The sequence below is a fragment of the Poecilia mexicana genome, unplaced genomic scaffold, assembly GCF_051168715.1.
Source record: "Poecilia mexicana isolate PSO_F unplaced genomic scaffold, ASM5116871v1 scaffold_5, whole genome shotgun sequence".
NCBI classification, from domain to species: Eukaryota; Metazoa; Chordata; class Actinopteri; order Cyprinodontiformes; family Poeciliidae; genus Poecilia; species Poecilia mexicana.
Genome location: NW_028263374.1, coordinates 9,627,220 through 9,647,914, shown reverse-complemented (window position 1 = coordinate 9,647,914; position 20,695 = coordinate 9,627,220). Strand labels below are relative to the sequence as shown.

Genomic DNA, 20,695 nt, shown 5'->3' with positions numbered 1-20,695 from the left:
GCACGGAAGGAAAGAAAGACGATGGAGCCGATAGAGAGGAACGGCGGCGTCTTTTTAATTTTAGCGAGTGTGGGAATTAGAGTCCTAAGCAGTGATGAATAGGTTTAATTTGCTGTGGGCGGCATACTTACTGTACATTGTATGCGTTGATGCACGGCGACAGAATAATGCCACATGTAGCTCGGGCCTTTGTTCTTCCCATCCAGCTGTCCGCAGCCTGTTGCATGTTTCTGCAGCTGCGTCTTGAGGAGGAGGAAGACTGTGACCTTTAGCGCGCACTGTTAGTGAAAGGCCACAGGTTCGCACGCACACGCGAGTAATAACGGTGCAGACATGTGGATGAATACCAAATCTAGTCAATGAGGATCAGAAGTGCAAGTAAAGTGATACGAAAGAGTTTGGCAGATTACCCAGATCTGATCTCGTTGGCTGATGGGGATGCGTCGGGTGCAGCCAGGCCTGAAACATCAGGGTTTGCAATAAACTAAAATTATGAGGGAAACGTTCAAAAGAGTTTGCAGTTTGGTTTCAGCATTATTCCGGTTTGGATAAGTATGGAAGAAGATTAGAAGGAAAGTTTTGAAAAATGTTTTCAGGCTTTAACCCACTGTCTTAAATGTATGGTCTTTGTTTGTTGCTTTCTTTCTTTATCTCTTTCCTGCTTTTGCAAAATGCTTGGAACTCTAACTCTATTTATGCATCCTCTGTGTTCTGTCTGCATTAATAAATATGTTTAAGTTAGTAAAATGAAGAGGCGAGTGAAGCGTTCCTCTTTCTGCTTTCTGTGTAATAGGGGCAATTACAGTGAGCATTTGAATTTGTTACGGTGACATTGATTTGATTGTATTTTTCTACATAAAATTAGACTTGTTTGTGTAAAGTCGCTTGAGGTGACATTTGTTGTGAATCGGTCCTATAAGTGTAAACAGAACTGAACTGATGAATGAATTAACTTAGTAAGTTTTCAGAAAGATTGATAGTTTTTTATTTTCTTCTCACAGCGTTAAACAAACCAGTCCTGAAGTGTTTTGATAGCCGACTGCCTCACATTCCTGTGTTTGTGTGCGAGCAGATATGTTCGAGGGCACCATCTCCTCCATCAATGTCACCATGCCTCTTAGTCTGTCATGGTTCTAATGAGGCAAAGGCTGCCTGGTATCCAAGTGTCTGACCTACATATGGTTAAGGTTTACTCTAAGCCCATCTATGTGTCGGGCCGATGTGTGTGTGTGTGTGTGTGTGTGTGTGTGTGTGTGTGCGTGTGTGTGTGTGTGTGTGTGTGTGTGTGTGTGTGTGGTGGCAGTGGGGGATTTGTCCCATAGATGTATCATGGCAATCGCTCATGTGTGCTGGTCCATCTGCTTCCACCTTTAGAAGACAGCCAGTCATGGATCAGATGGACATATATATGCACACATTCTGCTATACATGAAGAAGAATCTCCCTTGGCAACAGTTTATGTGCCTGTGTGTTTCTGCTGTGTTTTTTGGGAAGGTCAGAAGTCTCACATTGTAGCTGAAGGTTTAATAATTAGATAAAGGTGTCCATAAATAGTTAATATTGGATTGTTCTTTCAAAAAATACACAGGAACGACTGTGTTATTAGCAAACATTACATATGGGACTCTGAATTTCTCATTGAACTGAGTGAACATACTATATTTGCATGGTATTTACACAGATATGGAGCAGAGGAACCAGGGATCTCCGTTTGAAACTGAACCACACACACATATCTAGCAAGAAAAATGGGTGTTTTCCATCACATCTGTTGCTGTTTAAGAGCAGCTGATAGATCTGTTTTTCTCGCACAACCCAGATCCCGCCAAGCTCGCGATGCGATAAGACGAGAGTGATTCCAGTCTTCTACCCGAATACCAGTGCTAGAGATAGAAAACTGCTAAGACGAGCAAAAAAAGGAAAAAAAAAGATGGAATCAGAGAATTTCACAAGAAGCAAACATTATCCAGGCTGTGTTTGCCTGATGGAAATGCCTCCTTGCTTTAGAAATAACAATGACATTTGGAATAAAGCCTTATTATCGAGAGATGTTTCTTTTTTGTCTATAATGATTTTAAATGCTATGCTTAATATTCCTCTTTAGATGGCCATTTTATAGTTCTTCTGCAGCTTGAAATCATATTGTATGATTAGAAATGACAGCACTGAGGCCTTGCTAATGTGCCAGGACGAGGTATCCAAGTCATGTCACTGAATCACTCTGTTTTCCCTCCATCAACCTTCCCATGACCACATCCTTTAGTTCAGTCGTTGTTGAACTCGACTCCTCTCCTGGCCATCATCACCATAATGCTGCTCCTTTCATTTCCTTTTGTTCTGCAGAGCTTCATGTTAAACTCCCCACTTTACCGGGCTCCTCTTTAAACACATGCACATTTTACTATGGGGCCTCCTGTCACATCAAAGGCAGGAATGCAGAGGCCTGTTGCAATTATGCGCGACTGCACATAGTTATTGTCAAGTTTCTGCCGTGTACGTTCTTTATGCTGTTCGGGCTGGTGGAGATCTGCGCATTTACGTTCACACTTTGCTGTGAAACGTCAAGCCCATTATGTAAACTTTGTGCTGCCGCACCTCTCAGATCTATATGGCAACACCTGGAATGTGTTGCTCTGTTCGGTTTGATTTTAATTATGATGGACCGTTCCATCCCTTTTCTTTACCTCCTCTTAATGCTTTTCATCCTTTCCTTTCAGTTCACACCCCAGAGCAACAATTTTCTGCTGGACTCCTTCTTGGCTTCCTCAGCCACTCCCTGTGTGAACTCCTCCCTTCGTTCCCTCTCGTTTTCATCCCATAAGGCGCATCCATGTTATAAAATCTGAAATTAACTCACGCTCCATCTCTCCTAACTCACGGCTATGACAGGCGTCATTTTTGTCGGCGTGCCACTGTCTTATCACTCACCTCTCTCAGCCTCGCATTGCCAGCCGTCCCAATCAGCAAGCGAGCTATCCAGTATTTCTATCAGAGCTAACCAGGCCTGCCTGGCACAGATAAAACCCAACACCGGGGGCTTTTTGGTGGATCGGCATGCAGAGGGGAGATGTTAATGCTAATAGTACAGATGAGAAATGAATGTTAGATGTTGTAGGAGGAGGATTATGGGTGGTATTCAGGAATGTTGCATTGTGGCGATTGTTTGTTGTTGGTTTATTTACTTGCATTCGTATTTTCTCTCACAGGGATTATGCAGGGTTTCTGAATGTCTGGTAATAAAGTCCGTAGGGATGTCGAGGAAAGTTGGAAACAGTCCACTTTTGCAGCCGAAGTTACCCTGAAACAAACTTTCCTTTGTCATTGTATCAGATTTTGATTTCTGTGTGATAGGGGCAGCGTTCTCCAGAGAGCAAGATGTTCCTCTTTATCTCTGTCTCTTTATCTCCATTTATTCCTTTTTTTTTTTTTTTTTTTAAACTGGCAACCATTACCAAAGATGGAGTGAACAAGAATTTAAGATTTGGAGTTCTTTTAGTAGCCATAAACCAAGTTTCTAATCTTTAAATGTCATGTTTGAGCACCTTCATTTTTGCGTCTTTGTCCTGAAGCTTAACATTTGTTAGGAGGTTATCTCACCTGAGCCCTGGATCTCTCCGGCTCCTCCAGAGTTAACATGGGTCTCTTAGCTGCTTCTCTGATTAGTGCTCTCCATGCCCTGCCTGTTGTTTTACTTTAGATGAATGGTCATGTCTGATTTGTGCCATATTCTTTCTCATTTGTTTTTTTCAGGCATTGTGAGTTAATCTCTCTGCTTTCTCCTTCCTGTTTTCCTTTCCCCTTACTTATAGCGATGCCTCTAATGTGTTTAAAGTCTGTTAATGTTACATTATACATGTTGACAAGAGAATAGGATTGCAGCTTGACTTGAAAGCACAAGCACAGCATCATTCTGCGAAGCCATCCATCAAGCACTTAGTGGAGAGCTAAGCAATACAGAGAAAACAATGAAACTAAGGCACCTTCTCCTGTCACTGCAGACTGTTGAATTGATTTCTCAGCCTGGTTTATGTGGATTCACAATGCTCGGCGTACACACAGATGGGAAGGATACACTCCTCGTTTTGTAAATCAAGCTGACTTTTGCACATTAATACGGGTTGCAGATGAATATGAAAAGCAACAAAATGCGTGCGTGATGCCACCAAGCTCGCCAGCGCACACATTTGTTTAACCTTACTAGATTAAACGCAGCATTCCCAGGCACAGTCGCTCAGTTTGATTTAATTAGACGTCCTTTATGTGTCCAATACACCCACCTTTTCATTCCTCCACCCGTCTGTTCACTTCTTGCATCCCTCACTCTTTTGTTGTCTGCCTGTTTCTCCGGCCAGCCTTGGCTGCGGCGCCCGTAGGACAAATTGATTGAAACAATTTATTACCTGTGTGTGTGTTTCTTTTTTTTTTTCCACGTCACCTACCCTTGCTCCCTCGCCGCCGTCCCGTGTTCCCTTCTCCCTCGTCGTCATTCTTTCTTGAGAAGTGTCTGCGATGCGGATGAACTGCGTCTTCGGTGTCAGAGGCACAGAATGAGGTGTGGGCAGAGACAAAGATTGGATGATGAGATCAGTTTGTAATTTGGGGATCTTGCAAACCGAGAGAAAGCACAGAACGACAAGCAGATGGACTCGAACAGAAAACAGGAAGGCTGACAGACCGCCTTTCATTCTCTGTATTATCTCATCTTTCTGTGCGCAGAACCAGTCTGGGCTCGGACTGGTCATTAGCCAGTGAACTGGAAAAGTCTCATATTTTGTAGGATGCAGGGAGCTCGGCGAAGAAAAGCATTTCTTTTCCTCCCTCTGCATATCAACCTCTTTGTATGGACGTATAAACTGTGCAGCGGTGCGCGTTTGCAAGCCATCCCTGAATGAAATGTATCCTTTGTTTACGGCCCCATTATCTAGATAATAACATCCATATTTCCTCTCATCTCCAGTGCTTTATCACAGCCTTATGAGCTCTTTCACTCTATCTCTCTATCTCGCTCTGTTTCACAAACACACACACACACACACTCTCACACAGAGGCAGAGAGAGAGATAATGGGATTGTTGCCTCTGGTTTCTTTTGGTGAGATTGTAAATAAATTCTTCCATTATAAAGTGTGTGTTTTCAGCACCCAGTCATGTGTTCCCCCCTCACACCTCCCCGTCTCTGCGTGTATGTACACATCAAAGCACAAACAGCATTACCATACGTATCCGTCTCTTTCTGTGTACGTCAGCTTTCATCTTACCGGTTTTTTTTTTTTTGTTTTTTTCTTCCCATCTACCTGTATGTGAACCTATTTGTCTCCGTGTGTGTTCAGGATCATTTCCCAGCAACTCATCGCCTGCTGTCCTTCCCTTGTCACTGAGGGCTGATAGCGGCACCGGCCTACAAAGCTCGGTAATAGAGAGCCGACGCTCGTCCCAGCCCACCCCCTCCACACCCCCGTCGCTCCGCACTTTTCATTTGCTGCTGAGATGGATTTGGCTCACAGCCATCTCGGCCAGCCAATCTCCTATCTTGTATCTGCACCATTACGCTCCAAATCTGGGCAAATTATTCGCGGAAGCTAAGAAATAAAATCTGAGTGTTTCCATATGGGCTGTTTTGTGAGCGTGCTGATGTTTGCTCCTGAGCAGTTAGGGTTGTTTACACGGCAGCTTTAGCTGGGCAGGTTTTCATCCAAATAAGTGCATTCTTACACACACACGCACAAAAAAAAAGGTGTTTTATGATTCTTGTTTTATGCTCTGTATTGATGCTATGGAGCTCCACTTCATGCTTTCTTTGGTTCTGCAATGCAAGCCAGAGAGTATTTTAAAGCGGGATGTTGCAAGCTTTGATCAGTAATTTATGAATGACCGAAGGCAGCTCAGAAAGGGGGGGGCTCGTCTTTGTAGGTTTATGACTGAAACTCTGAAAGAGGTTTTTGGTTGTTGCGGGGAAAGCTGGATTTTCTTCTAGATTCATCAAAAAATATTTGCAAAGCCTGTGATGCAGCTTTGCAAACTATGCATGTCAAAATATTTTCTTTTTAAATTTTCACTGCAAAAGGCTCACTGGAGATCTGGCGGGTATTTTACACTAAGGAGTTTAGTCGGGAACTCTGAGGCCTAGTCCATACGGAACCAGATATCTGGGAAACCACATAAATTTTTATGTGTTTTGGCCTTTCATCCACTTACAAACTCCATTTAATAATCACTAAAAGTGATTATTAATAAAAACTCAGACCAAAGTGGAGATTTGGGAATTCTCCTTTCACGTATTTGCATACGTATATGGGAAACCAGAAATTTAGAGGTCTGTGCATTATAGTCAGTAACAAATAATGTGCTGGCGTCACATATGTGAACACTATTGTTTGGGAATGCAGTGGAGGACAATGGACTTCTATCACAGAGGTGCTGATTTTTATGTTTGTTCACTTTTTGCTTTGTTTTTTACAAGCCCAGTTGCTCTAATACGTTGAGCTATAAAGGAAAAATAGTGCTTCCCAGTTTATTGTTTTGTGTTTTATTCACTAACTTTATATTCTAACACGGTATTTAAAAGTCGTTGAACGTCACTGTATATCCACACAAATTTAACCTCCTGGCGTTTCATTCCTAACAGGAAGTCATAGTTGTTTTGAAGGATTGTGATTGGCTGACATAGGTTTTAGCTTTACCCTGCACTGCCCCCTGTGGGCTGGCATGCTTAAAACACTGCCAATGGTGTAATTCAGCAGGTTCATGTGGATGAACACTTTTCTTAAATCAATCCTGGGTGCAGAATATTATTTATACAAAAATGACTTGAGTGGTGAGGCTATTGGATCTGGATCCCTTTATGATACGTTTCTTGAGAACTGCAGTCTTCAGCTACATCAGTTCTCAAGCTGCGATCGTCATGCATGCTGAAAGAGCTGCAGGGAGAACTGTGACTTCACATTGCAGAGGTTAAAAAGTTACTGGCTGAATCGTACGAGTAGGTTTGATTCAGATGAGACTTCATCTGGATCTGGACCGCCTAATCTCAATGGGTTCTAATGACGAAATAAGCATGGTATCTTTTGAAAACTTTGCGAAATAAAAAAGCTGAGGAGTTTTCCCAGTTCACATCTAACATGGTTTTCCTGTGTATTTCCTCACAGATTTTGGTGAACTCTGTGAGCTCCAGCCGTCCGGCGGTGCTCTACGAGAAGGTGACCGTCAGCGAAGGAGGAAGTCCTTTACTGAGAGACATGTTGTTCAGCCCTGACCTGCAGCACATCTACACTCTGACTGACAGACAGGTGAGGTTATTGCTGCAAATGCTCTGCAGATGTTGCGTCCATCTCTTCTCCCTCTGCAGCTGCGATCCAGAAGAAGTAGGCGACTGAAATTCCTACATGTGTTAAACACAAACACACATATGTAGCTATCAACAGTGTGCCTCATTAAATTTCCCACCACAGGTGATTTACATTCACTCGCAATTTAATGGGCCTGAAACATCAGCTCCCCCAAAGTAGCCTTATTACCAGCTGTCCAGAGCAGATCTCACCCCCATTAGCCATTATTTGTGTATATCTTAACCTTCCTCCCCACTGCACAATCACTGCACAGTGCATCCCCACTGGATTTAATTGCAAGGCAGCACGCATTCAGCCCAGCTACACATTACCCCTCTGACAGTTTGCTTATAATCAAGACATTTCACACACTGAGACATATAGGGAGTGTTACAGGTCACATGTGATGTGTGTGTTTTCAAGTGGTCATTTGCAGCCCCCACCTCTGGTGAAGGTTGTTCTGTTTTAATGGTGAGCTAGATGGAGGAAGAGGCAGGGAAGTGAGGAAGAAGAGGAGAGCATGTCGCATCTCTGTCGCTCCCCAGGCCCAGCTGCTCCCCTCGTTTTTCTGTCTCATTAGTGCCGTGAGTGAAGGATGCAGAGATCGAGGGAAGAGAAAGGAAAGGAAAGTGGGGTTCAGCATAATGGGAAGATATTTCTTGGTGTACAGTAAAATTGGTTGTTCCTGGAGTGAAAGCTGTATGTGTAGGCACGAGTTGGTACGATTACACATACCAATTTGTTTAGCAGTGAACACAAAGATTTTAAGCTGAAATCTATAGAAGAGCTTGCATGCTAGCTAGCAGCTTATCAACTGCAGATTTTAAACAGGGTCACCTTATTGGGAGTGGTGAATGGCGCTCCTGTACTTCCAACACCGTGACTGTCTGGGTTTTCTCCAACCAGCAACCAAAGAGCTGAGGTCTGAAAGCATAAGGAAGTCTGCAGGCTAATTAGCAGTTTGCAGCACTAACCTGTCATGATAAAACATTTTTGCTGGATAATAAATTGTCCCAGATGTTATTACGATAAACGATAATATTGTAATTTTGAGACCATTTCAAGTAATACGGTGGTAATGGCATAATAATGCAAGTTCACTCTCAAAAATCAATAAACTTTCTAAACCAGCTCCTTATAATGACTAAACGTTTGATTAAAAAGCAGAATACTAAGGCAACATTTTTAACTGAGGTCTCATAACGTAAATTAACCTGTAAATGGCCGTGTTGTCGGGGGACTAGTTGTGTGAATCATGAACTGTTAGTGACTCCCACAAACATTTTACCTCATTAAATTTGCAAAGTACAAAATGCTAACAGCACATATATACTGTAAGATTCAAAATTACTACAGGCTGCGTACATATTGTGATATGTATTTTCCCTTTTTCGGGTTTAAAACAAGCAGAGCACAAACGACTGGGAACTTTATTAGAAATATTAGAGACCACATGACTCGTATGAAATGACACAGGTAGAACAAACTGTTTTCCACTTAACGGTAAAACTAAAAGTCTATCATGTGACAATAGATACTTTATTTTTTTTTATAGATGAAGACCAAATCTGCTGTTTTATCATGGAGGTTAAATTCTTTTTGTTTATTTTAACAATAGGAGAACCTTTGTTGTTAGTTTTCCCCATTTGACCTGGATGGTTTTGATCTCTGGCAGATTAATTGATGCATCTTCAGTTGCTAATGCATTAATATACATGCACCAGTGGGATTAAACACACTTTGTGGCAGCTGAGAGCCTGTGGGCAACATGGACATATAATGTTGTGTGTAGACCCAAACACAAAATGGGAATTTAAACTCGAATTCAAATGGTTTATTCATACACACACACACACACACACGCACACACGCACACACACACACACACACTCCAGAACAGCCTGTCGCACTTGAGAACATTCTGCCTCCATACATCCAGCTTGCCCTTTTCTCCACTCAAACACACACCATACATTCAATCTGTCACATGCGTACCCACTTCTTCATCTCGCTGTGTTTGATCCCCATTAATGGTTAGCAGGCTTGGGTTAAGCAGAATGGGGTTCTACTATTGCCAGGCCTCCAAGCTACCCCCCACCCTTTTCCTCCTCAGCACTAATGACTCGAGGGGGCAATTCCCCTCGCTCACCCTCCATCCTACCCTCATCTTTATCCTCTGCCCTCCATCTATTCTACCAATGCCCCCCATCCCTACTTTTTAAAATCTTCTTTTCAGCTGCTACACACACACACACACACACACACACTTAATGTTTCTGTCTAAGCCAAAATTGAGCCCTCTCCTCTCAAATGCATTCCACTGATCCCATTCCCATATTTTTAATGATCTCTTGCTGCAGCTCCCATACAACTGCGTGCACATACACACATTAACACTTTTTTCTTTGCAAATTGGAAACGGTAGTAAAATTGTCCTAGATGTATATTTAAGCTATTTGTTGACCAGAATTGGACGGTTTTCAGTCTTGATTGACTCAAAAGGCTGATGTTTTGTTAATCAATAAATGTATTGTATCGCTGGTACTGGGTGAGGAAGACTCAAAGTTAGCTATTTTTATTACCACTGAGGTATTTGAAATAAAATCAGATGAAGAACATAGATGTCAGAGGCTGTTTTAAATAAAATTGCATGCTAAGATATCGCTGCCATTCGTTCAGTCTGTGAGAGCAAGGCTTTCAGCAGATAACAGGAAGGACAAACACTTAATTTCTGCACCCTGTGAGACTGTGGAGCCAAAGTCAAATTCCTTGTTTATGTGCTCAATTTTATCCAACAAAGATGATTCATCATCATCCAGTGACTAAGTGACTGTGCGTATTCACTGGAAATAACTACTTTCCCTCTCTGACTGTAAGATGCCATCTGTGGTCCCAATCTTCTCTGATGTTTGTTTAATTTTTTTTTTTTATCAGTGCACATACAGTAATAGGCCTTAAACAGAAAATATAACCAACCAGAACGGATGTTGGAAGATAAAAGCGTTGAAAACACTGAATATCAGAAATAGACCTCAGATTTCAAATGGGTGCATCTCTGAAAATCATACATTCTAGAGAAATATGGGTGTGGAAAGACTGAATGGAAGATTTTTTCTACCTTTTCCTTAAAAAAGATGCACACACTCACACACCTATGTATTTACCCCGTGTGCGTGTGCACGCGTGTGTGTATCTGGTTGCCTGTGGGGGTTCCTAAGACAAGCCAAGCACATTAAGGTGTCAGTGGACATATCCAGTGATGCGTAGCTTACAACAAGTCCCCCCCCCCCTTCATACACATACGCTGGTACACACACACAAATGGAGGCGCAGGCGGTAAGTCAGAGTTGGGTGGGGGGGGCAAGGCCTAGTGATTTATGACTCGCTCGGTCCCAGCTATATTCATCACTGTCGTTATTATCAATGGAGGATATGACAGCAGGAGCAGACGGGCCCCGCTGTGTGTGTGTGTTTGATGAGATGGTGTGTTATTGCAGGAAATTTAGATCAGCTTACTTTTGACTGCAGTCACTCTGCTGGCTCTGTGTCCTTCACTGGAAAGCTTATTGTTTATCACCGTGGCAGATTTCACTTTGTGTCGGAGCGCATCGTAAAGTCACCTGCTGCTGACATTTTTGAAATCTAAACGTCTGCAACAATGATCCATTCAGTCACCTCCAAACGTTCCACGCACACATCTTCTAACGGATGCAAATCCTTGTTTTTTCTTTATTTTTCTTCACCAGGTTAGCAGTGATGTTGTTGTTGTGCTTCTGCTTCGCTGGAGTCGTTTTATCTGCACGACGAGCTTCACTAAAAGCAATGTCACCCTTTGAGTCAATACCAACTTTTTGAAGCATCTCTTGAGCAAAACTCTCGCCGTAAGAAATCATCTCATGGTGTCTTGGCTCAGTCAAGACTTTTCATCATCAAATCACTTCCCTTTCCATTTTATAGTCAAAGTTAGGAAGCTGTGACAGCGTTTGAAGCCTCAGCCAGAGTCCCCCCCCACCCCCTCTTTCTCTCTCCGCTCGGCCTCAATGTCATCCACACATGGCCGCACACATCCTTGTTCCTTTCAAGGGAGCTATTGAATATGGTAGTGCCTTAGTGTGCAACACTGGCTAATTGCTGGAAGCATGAATATTCATCTTTGGTGTGGGAAGGCGACTTGCATTTGGAGCAAAGGAGAGCAACTTGGAAAGAGGAAACAGACCCCACATACTTGTGGAAAACTGTGTGTAAGGACAACTTTCTTGTGTTAATGTTGCAACATCTCGCACACAAAATGTTTTCAGACTCAGACATGTTTTTACATTTTAATTTAGAACCACAGAGCTCAATGTATATGTGGCTAGAACAAAATACTCCACATAAAAATATGAATGTGTGTATTTTTATGTGTCCGTCTTTAATGAATTTCCTCTAGTAAAATCGAGTGCCGCTGCTTGCCTCCAGAGGTTACATAATTGGTAAAAAAAAAAAAAAAAGTACAATGTGTGCAATTTAATTTCTGTATAAATACAACTGTTATTGAACATTATTGAAAAACGACATCATGAATAACCAGGAACACGGCAAGCAGAAAGTTTCACTGAAGCTTAAAGTCAAGGTCATAATCATCTGCACAAGTTTTGGCAGTAAGAAGACAGCCATAAGAAGTTCTGTTTACGGTTTATCCCAACAGGCAACAGTAAATGTGTGGCAGTATGCAAAACATGAGATTAATTCTAAACTTTTTTACAACCTCTTCAAAAGTCATGTAAAGCAAAGGCATTTTAGCCAAAAGGACAATTAATTAGTCATCATCTAACCCAAGAAGGTCAGGCTTGCAGAATTAAACAGGTTTACATGAAAATGTCACAATTTGCACAGAAACTTAAAGACTGCAACAAAAGGGTTGATTTGGGGTTTAGTTACTCTTTCACAAATATTTGCAGACTGTGTTTGCGTGGCAACCAACTGCATTGTCTCTTTCTTCATGCATTATGTAAAGAAAAAAAAATCCTCAAACGATGTTTCAACAAAATTCTCATCTCTCAACAGAATCTGAAGACTCAAGCCCCTAACTGCACGCACGCACGCGCACACACACAGAGTTCTCGTGCCATTTACAAGCTACTGGTGTGAGTCACTACAATCCCAAACAATGGCCTTCTTTGTGTTGTTGGGTTTCTGAACATGGCCTCATCAAGTAATATCCTCCCCAAAGGCCTTCGTCAGACACCAGTCCTCTGTGTGTGTTTGTGTGTGTTGATCTGTTTACATTCACATATTACTGGTTCACTGCCAATCTCGTTAGCAAACACATTAGCACAGAGTGACATCAACATACATAATAAGCAGCTGGTTGCATCAGTCTAGACTGCCATTTCACTGGGATAGATGCAGCTAATCAGTCAGTTCTAAGTGGCTTCAAGATGAATTTCCCACAATTTATCAAACTCTGGTTGAGTGAGGAAATACTGAAGTTAACAAGCACATAATGTAGTGTTTAAGCATGGGCTACTGTTAAAAACTGAGTAAGATAAAAGAGGAGGCACTATTTAAATTTATTATTTTTCTCGCTAATATTAATTAACCAAGCCCATTAGGCACTCCCTCTCTTCATTTAGATTTATGAGCACTCTGATTTTTTTTTTTTTTGTAGCTTTTGCGTCTACTTGCTGCAAAGCTTCTGGGAGTGCTCATGTGTCCACACCCCAGACATGCAGACTTTTAACCAAGGAGATGGTCATTGTTATGGAAATGTTAATAGATCTGGTGCAGCGGGTACAGGCGTACAGTAATCGGGAGGGGAGGGGCCGGGGTGAAATGGTGGAGGGGGTGTAGTCATGTAGGTATATGGCACTCAATTACAAGAGTTCAAACTATTAGAGCACCTTTTCTCAGCACAGGAATGAGCCCTCACAGCGTATGATTAACAATATGGCTCGTCATGCGCTGCTGCGCGCTGCGTGTCGGTGGCCTCATTCACACTCTGGCACCTTTTATGAAGGAAAAAGTTCCGACAACTATCGGAGTACTTGAAGTAGCTCAAGACTTTCCAAATTTGACAGCAATTAAACAAATAAAAGCATATGAATGCAGTTCCCCCTACACTTTAAATACTGCTTAAACAATTTCTTCTGCTTTTCTCATCTCCCTCTGCAACAATTCAGCAAAAATAATTTGCTGTTAGGCATGTGTCTTGGTCAAAAATCACCCTTTTCAAGCCTCATCTTGTCTGTGATGTAATGTTGGAAGATGGGAAAAAAAAAATCCTGAGTATTCTAATAATTCCTTCAGAAACATGATAGGATATTCAGAAAGTCTCTGTCTTTACTCAAGGGAAAGCGTTTCACATTTTTCTTCCTCTTATTCTCTTAATTACGTTTCCTGCTTTCCCCCTCACCTCCCTTTCTTCCTTTCAAGTATCATTCTCTTGTGATTTTTCACATTTTCTTTAAATGCTTTGTGTGTTTATGCGCCTCGTCAGAGAAGTATGCTCAGACACTTGTCTTGTGCTTGATGCTATCGGCCTTAATGGAAGCCCGGCTGCCGCTAGATAGCTCCGTCTTTCTCTCATCTTTCTGTTTTCACTCGACCGTCTTCTCCCAGAGGATGATGCGATAGAGCAGAATGATATGCTTAGGCAAGGGGGTGAGATGGATAGGGAGGTTAATGGTGTCTCTCTTCCCCCTACTCGCTTTTCTTCTCAATCACCATCAAGCGGACATACACTGTTCCTCCTGTTGCTCGACAGTGATTGGTGCGGAAGGATGTGGCTCTGACTGATGGTGGTGGAACAAGGCCAATCAAAGCTGGCATGGCCTGTGGAAATGCTCCAAATGGCACACAGTTTGGAGTCTCGTGCCTTAACCAGACGCCACGCTGGGTAGAACAATTACCAGTTGGTCATGCATGGCGAAACGGGGACTTGTTTTGAATTTGGATCAAATTTGCTTTCGGATTCATACACGCTACCACTCGTCGGATCCAGTTATGAAGTAGCAAATAGGAGAAATTAGACGGGCGCGTTTTCCTCCTGTGTTAAAGATTATAGAAGGAAATGGCTTGTCTTGAATTCAACAGTAAATCATTTGCCGTCTTCTTTCGAGGTTTCACTCTTCGTTCAGGCAATTCTAACGATTTGTTGGTTCGTAAGAGCTCTTCTGCATATCTCTGTTTATTTTCTGATTGTTTCCCTAAGGTTCACACATTATTCACTATGTAGACTTAAAGCGTCATCATGATCCTCTCCATGTGTCTTTATCAGGGATGGACCGATAACTGATGGCAAATCATTTCAAGAATTTAAAGAAATGGCTTAAACATTGCTAAAAACTGAAAACCAATGTTTCTACTGCCCTGAAAGAAAGTGAAAAACATGTAGCCTGTTGTAAATTAAAGCCATTAGATCATGTCATAGTTGTTTTTATAATTTTGTGCTAATTCCATAATTCCTCAAGGAAAATCGATTGTCTTTGTTTGCTATGGTGGTTTTTAGTGACGCATGAAACATCAAGCTTCGGTCCATCAGTCACATGTACTTGAAACTTCCTCAGCTTTTATCACATCTCCTCAAACCATATTCATCCCTACTCAGTCACATCAGGCATGTCTCTGTTACAGTTGCCTATGAGAGTTGATCAGGAGAAGCAGGATTCACCTTCTCTTTCCTTGATTATTCTTCTACTCGGCTTACCTCAGCTGTTGTGTATCGTGGAGGCTCACCTGGCAGTGCTAATGGAAATGCCAGCTTTGTGGCTCCTCACTCCTCACCAGGTCCATTTACTAAAGTGACAGAGTCATTTACCAAGCAGACGGCTGCTCGCATTCTCACTTAATTAGAAGACCTCTAGGCCTAGATACCTCAGCTGACCACAGTTACCTTTTTCCTCATTTCCTTCTTTGTTACAGTCCCTCTATTCTAGTTCCTTGTTTTCTGTATTTTTTTTCCCTCCTAAACCTATATCATTCTTTGTCTTTGTCCAAGTTTTTCTCAGACAGATTATAATGAACAGTGGCTTCACACAGGCTGAGAGTATATTGACCTATAGCTGGAGATTAGTTTACTTTGGAGGAGGTAATAGAAAAGTCCATGCGAGGAGGATGGTGATGCAGAGGGATGCGTTTTTGTAACCACTCTGTTGTCGCCTGTTATTGCAAATAATTTTAGCTTTGAACAATAAAAGCAAAAATTGTAAGGAGCATGATGTTTGCTTAGTGTTGTTTTTAATTGTTGCAGCTTAATTACTGAAAATGAGTCCAATGCTTTCCAAATGTTTTTAATAAGAAGGAGGCACAGTCTAAAGGTGCATCCAGTCATGGGTTTCATCTGCTTATCAGCTTGTTTTGATTGCACAATGTGCATTTATACACTCTACATACACGTTTTCTTGGTCTCACTTTTGAGGAATCTGAATTATAATTATTATTTTTTTTTTTCATCCTCGAACTCACAATCTCCACACGCTCAGATATACACACTCAAACAAATAGGTTGCTTGATCCGCCTCTTATTTGTGTTGGAATTGTAATCAAAGCAGTATTTCAGATGAGAGCGAGACAAAGGCAGCTGTTAAAAATCCAGCAAGATAATAAAGAGAGATAAATTATATAGAGGGAAAAACGTAGAGAAGAACTGTGCTCAAGCAGCGATATGAGACACATAAAGATAGCAAGGACAGGAGGAAAGGCTGGTAGGTGCAAATACTGGAGGAAGGGAGTTGTCGGATATCACAGCTATCACTGAGGAGACTATTTTGTTCCACTGTGAGACATAAAGGCCTAATTTGATAAAACAGGCCTGCAGAAAATGACAGTTGAATTGTAGCAGCAATCTTTCAGCAAGCTCAACATGACAGAAGGCGATTTTCAGTGCCACACCGGATAATGTCATGTTATTTTCCCTCGTGTTTGTCCCACAGGTTCGTTGTAGCCGTGCCTTCACCCTCTCTCTGTTTGGAGCAGTTTGGGCCGAATTCTGCCTGTCGTGTTTGCCTCCCAGCTCATCTGAAATCAGTCAACACATCAAGCCCAGCCTAGCCTACCATTGATCTCCTAAGCCCCTTACAATCCACTCGATGCACACATGCTAACCCAGTCTTTGATATGACCCCCCGCTTGGACGTATACGCTCACACATGCGCGTGCTGGCTCTCAGCAGGTAGTCCGGTGCTGGTAGAAGTGTCTTGCTAATAACAGGGATACCTTGTGTTCAGCCATGTTTTTTTTTGTGTTTTTTATACCGCACCTCAGGGGTAGCTGGGTGAATGTACCTCCGCTTAGTTGTAATGAACCGCTGTTGGCAAGAAGCACTAATGTCAAAGCATAAAGAACCACAGCTCCCATTGGCGCCTAGGAAGCTGTGTGATCTCAGCTCCTCTGTCATCCTGGGGCGTTTAGTGGCTATATGGAAAGACATTGATTTGTTTTTACCGTCTGCTTGAATTAATCCAGGAGAAGTTGTAAACTGATTGATGGTTATTGATTTAATAAAGGTGTGGTTAATGTAGCTTCACAGAATAGAGGCCACTGAGAAGCGATGGTGATGCTTGTTTCCTAGCACCATCCCACAGGCTGACGCTTGAAACACGAGTTCATCGGGGTTAGGAGAAACAAATGTGTTTATCCATCTGCACTGGTTATTTAGTTGAAGAACGGCATATAATTTTGAGTTTCACGATTACTCAAAAGATAGATTTTCCAAGTTTGAAACTTCAAAGCTTCCCAGAAAAGTCCCTTAAAGTTGGTATTTAGAGTGGGGAAAGTTAGAGGTTTCTCACAATTTCTGAATACAAACTTTTTGCCATATCTCAGCAAAGTTTTGTCCCATCATCATCCCATCATGATCCATTAAAAGTTTTGGGATGTGTTGCAAACATTTTGTTCTTGGAAGATTGTGAAGCTGCAGACCGAGAGAAGGATCTAACTGGAAATATGAAGCTTCCACTTCTCCTTCCAGAAGCGTGTTAAACTGGGTGTCCTTTGCAGTTTCTTGTGTGTTTTGGTGATTCTGTCTAAATAAATGCACAAAATTTTAGAAAGAAAACAAGTACTTTTAGAATCTATGAAGCTGGCTAGACTTGGACATCTAATCCAAAACAAGCATGTCCTTTTGTTTAGAAAAATAAATTAAAAGAATATGTATGTGAAATTAAATCTTTAATATAATTGCTGGCCAACTTTTTGCAGGTTCTATGTTTTATTTTATCTATTAATAAAAATATTGCCACAGGTCTAACAAGCAAATCATGCAGGTTTTGTAATGTTACTGTAAAATAGTTTAGTTGGGTTCAATGTCGTTCCCAGATTCAGGTTCTGACTTCAGAGATAACCCAGCACTGATTATCACCAGTGGGCGTTCCTGCTTCACTGCTGTCCACTGCGTGATAATTCATTTTTTTGCTAACTGGAAATAATTGATGCCTCATTTTTGTCATCGTAACACTAAAAGGAGCTGCAACGTTACTGCCGTAAGGCTCAGTTTAAAGAAACAAAGCAAAATGCTTTACTTTAAATGAAAGGTGTTCACTTATGATAAAGCAGATCCACAGACAACCGCCTTCTCCTTTTTTACTGTACGATGAACTCCCTCAGTGTTTGAATAAAAGGGGGGAGAAAAAGACCCTACAACAAGGCTGATCCTTTTATGTCTTTAGATTTTACAACCAATGAAAAGCTGCGTTGAAAGCTTTACAGTTCCTCTGGGTCTTGGGAAGGGGGGTGACCATTGCAAAGCCTTTTAGCTGGATGTTAAAAGGCAGGTGATGGCTCTCTGTAAAAACAGATCGGAGAGGAAAGGTGGAAAGTTTATTGTGCAAAGATGTCGTGGTTTAGCGACATGGTTAGGAGGAGGGGCGGGAAAGGAGGACGGAGTTCCAGCAGCGGCTGCTGTTGTAAATAAAGTCACTGCTAGAGAAGGGAGATGGTGGGTCTGGTTTATAAGGTCATTTAAAGGAGTAATGTGGCGCACTGTCTGGAATTGGCTTTCATTAAAAGAGCCATCGGGAGACACGAGAAGTGGGGGGGAAAGTGAAAATTTGTGTGTCTGTGGTTAGACGACATTCCCTACACACACACACACACACACACACACACACACACACGCACACTCATTCACATGCATACTAATTTTGTGTGTCCTTTTGCAGCTTGTGCTTCCCCCACTCCCAGTATTTTATATCCCCGCTGGGAAAAGCAACAGTGATGGGTTTGCCCACCACATTAACAACTTTGTGGCACCACCACTAAATAGCACACCAAGTCTTCACCATTATGAGCTCAGGAACAATTGTGAATGACAGACAATCACTATTACAACACAGGCCAGTGATAAGATTATGGCAGCCTACCAAGGACTCATCCCGTTAGCATGATTTATGTAAACCATTGTCCTTAATAACAGACAAAAGGATTTATGGGGAAGGAAGTGGGAATGGGATGATTCCATGGTGATATTGGGAACATGCATTTTCACCCTGTCTCTCTGTTTTCTTTCTTTTTTTTTTTTCTTTTTCTTTTTGGTGAAATCATAAAGTCAATGAACGGGGTCCCATGGGATGTCCTCTCGCTCTCAGCCTTCTATCTATCATCTGTTCGCTTGTGCAAGCTCCTTCTCCACATCTGTCCGCCGTATGTAATCAAAGACACCCATGCACTTAATTCTGTCTCCCTTTTATCACCCCTTTAAGATGAGAACCTCGCTCCGGTTCAGCTTGACAGTAACGCATAGCCGGACGTCGGCCACCGTATTCCATCTACTCAGTAAAATGTCCTTGCCAATTCACCCTGTGTGTGTCTTCAATTACACTTTTCCTCCACTCATCCATCGCGCCTGCACTTCCAGGAGATGACCTCCTTCTTCTCTCTTCCCTTCCAGCTCCCTTCAATGCTCATTTGCATCATTTCATCTATCTTTCTCTCTGGGCTCAAAGCCAGCCAGAAAGCTACTGTAGTGGGTTCTACTTTATTGACTTGAAACTGAGGGAGTGGCTGCTTGTTTCTGGCTATATAATAAATGAATGGGATGGTCAGAGAGGGATGACGATGGCGGGGAAACAGACAGAGGATGGAGGGAAAAGAAGTGGCCTGATGAAGAAATCTGGAAGCGATGGCTTGTTTTCTGTGTGATGTGCAGAGGTGGAAATTCAAATTGTCCTTCTGGTACAAATGACTTTTGATTTCACCGATTTTCACACAGATAATTTTTCAGACCCATATTTGTGTAATACTTGCTCTTGGTTACAGAACCATTTTTACTTTGTATGGTTATTTTTCATTTAGTAAAAGAGCTGTAATGCGAAAAAGACGTAACCACATAGTAGATATTTTTACCAGAGGCCACTCTGTGTCTGTTTGGCTCTTAGATGATTCAGATCCTTGTTTCTCTCCAGAAATTTACCATTTATTTTCCTAGAATTGAGGAGTTGGCTGATTTCCTCTTTGTTTGGTGGCAAATACAGAAATATTCTAGCATTTTCATGTTAAATTTAACACGTAAAAATAAAGAACTACAGAAATGCATTAAGCAACAGCATGTATAGTGACGTATAGTGTTGGATTCAAAACCAATACAGTTTGTCTTATGTTTTTTTTTTTTTAATAGAAACAAAATTTTCAAGAAAATTCTAAATTTGCATTGGCCCAATAAAAACCCGATTGGTTCATCTTATTTTATTTTACCCACATGTTGCCACCTTGTTCCGTTTCACTTTAATTTTCTACCTGTAAACAAACATGTATTTAAACCTGTGTCCTCACCATGGCACGCCTGTAGATTTCTTGTAGAATCACCAAGATAAATATTCTCAAAAACATTTAATTGTGCATGTTTTTAAAAAGAGTTATAGTTGCATCTTATTTCTATTGAATGTGGCTCCTGTTGGGGCCTTTATGACACATGATGACGCCTGATCAAATCAAAGTATTTCAGATTTACCTGCTGCTGACTGATGATTATCTTTATAAATGTACTTTTATTTGTCCGGTTCCATCTTCGAACCATGGTGCTTAGTCCTTTAAGTTACAATCCAAACCAACAAACGAGTCTCGTCATGTTCATGGAAAAGTCCCAAGTCCAGTTAAAGAGCTTGAAACTGCATTCCTTCGTCCACCTGGGTTCTGTCCTGCAGCTAATGACAAACCCGTTTCTCTTCCATACATCCATCACTGTCTCTCTTCCTCATCACTGCTTCGTGGGAAAACCTGAAAAACAGGTATCACTAACATAGTGTTACCTGTTGTAACTCTTTGATCAATATACCTATATGTGTGGAAAGGTTTTTACAAAATGGTGTTTAATTTTGCTAATCACTAATCAGCTGTGGTCTGTTATTGCAAGTTTATACGTACGAACAATTGGCACCTAACATTTACATAGCTGTT

At 41.7% G+C, this 20,695-nt stretch overlaps 1 protein-coding gene across 4 annotated transcripts in view; it reads left to right on the top strand.

Annotated features, from left to right (window-relative positions):
- plxna1b (plexin A1b) overlaps nucleotides 1-20,695 on the top strand; it is a 211,239-nt gene that overhangs the window by 80,095 nt on the left and 110,449 nt on the right. For all 4 annotated transcript variants that reach the window (XM_014993939.2, XM_014993937.2, XM_014993941.2 and 1 more), the window contains exon 4: nucleotides 7,145-7,285. In XM_014993939.2, the coding sequence (XP_014849425.2) occupies nucleotides 7,145-7,285 (141 nt within the window). The remainder of the gene's footprint in view (nucleotides 1-7,144; nucleotides 7,286-20,695) is intronic.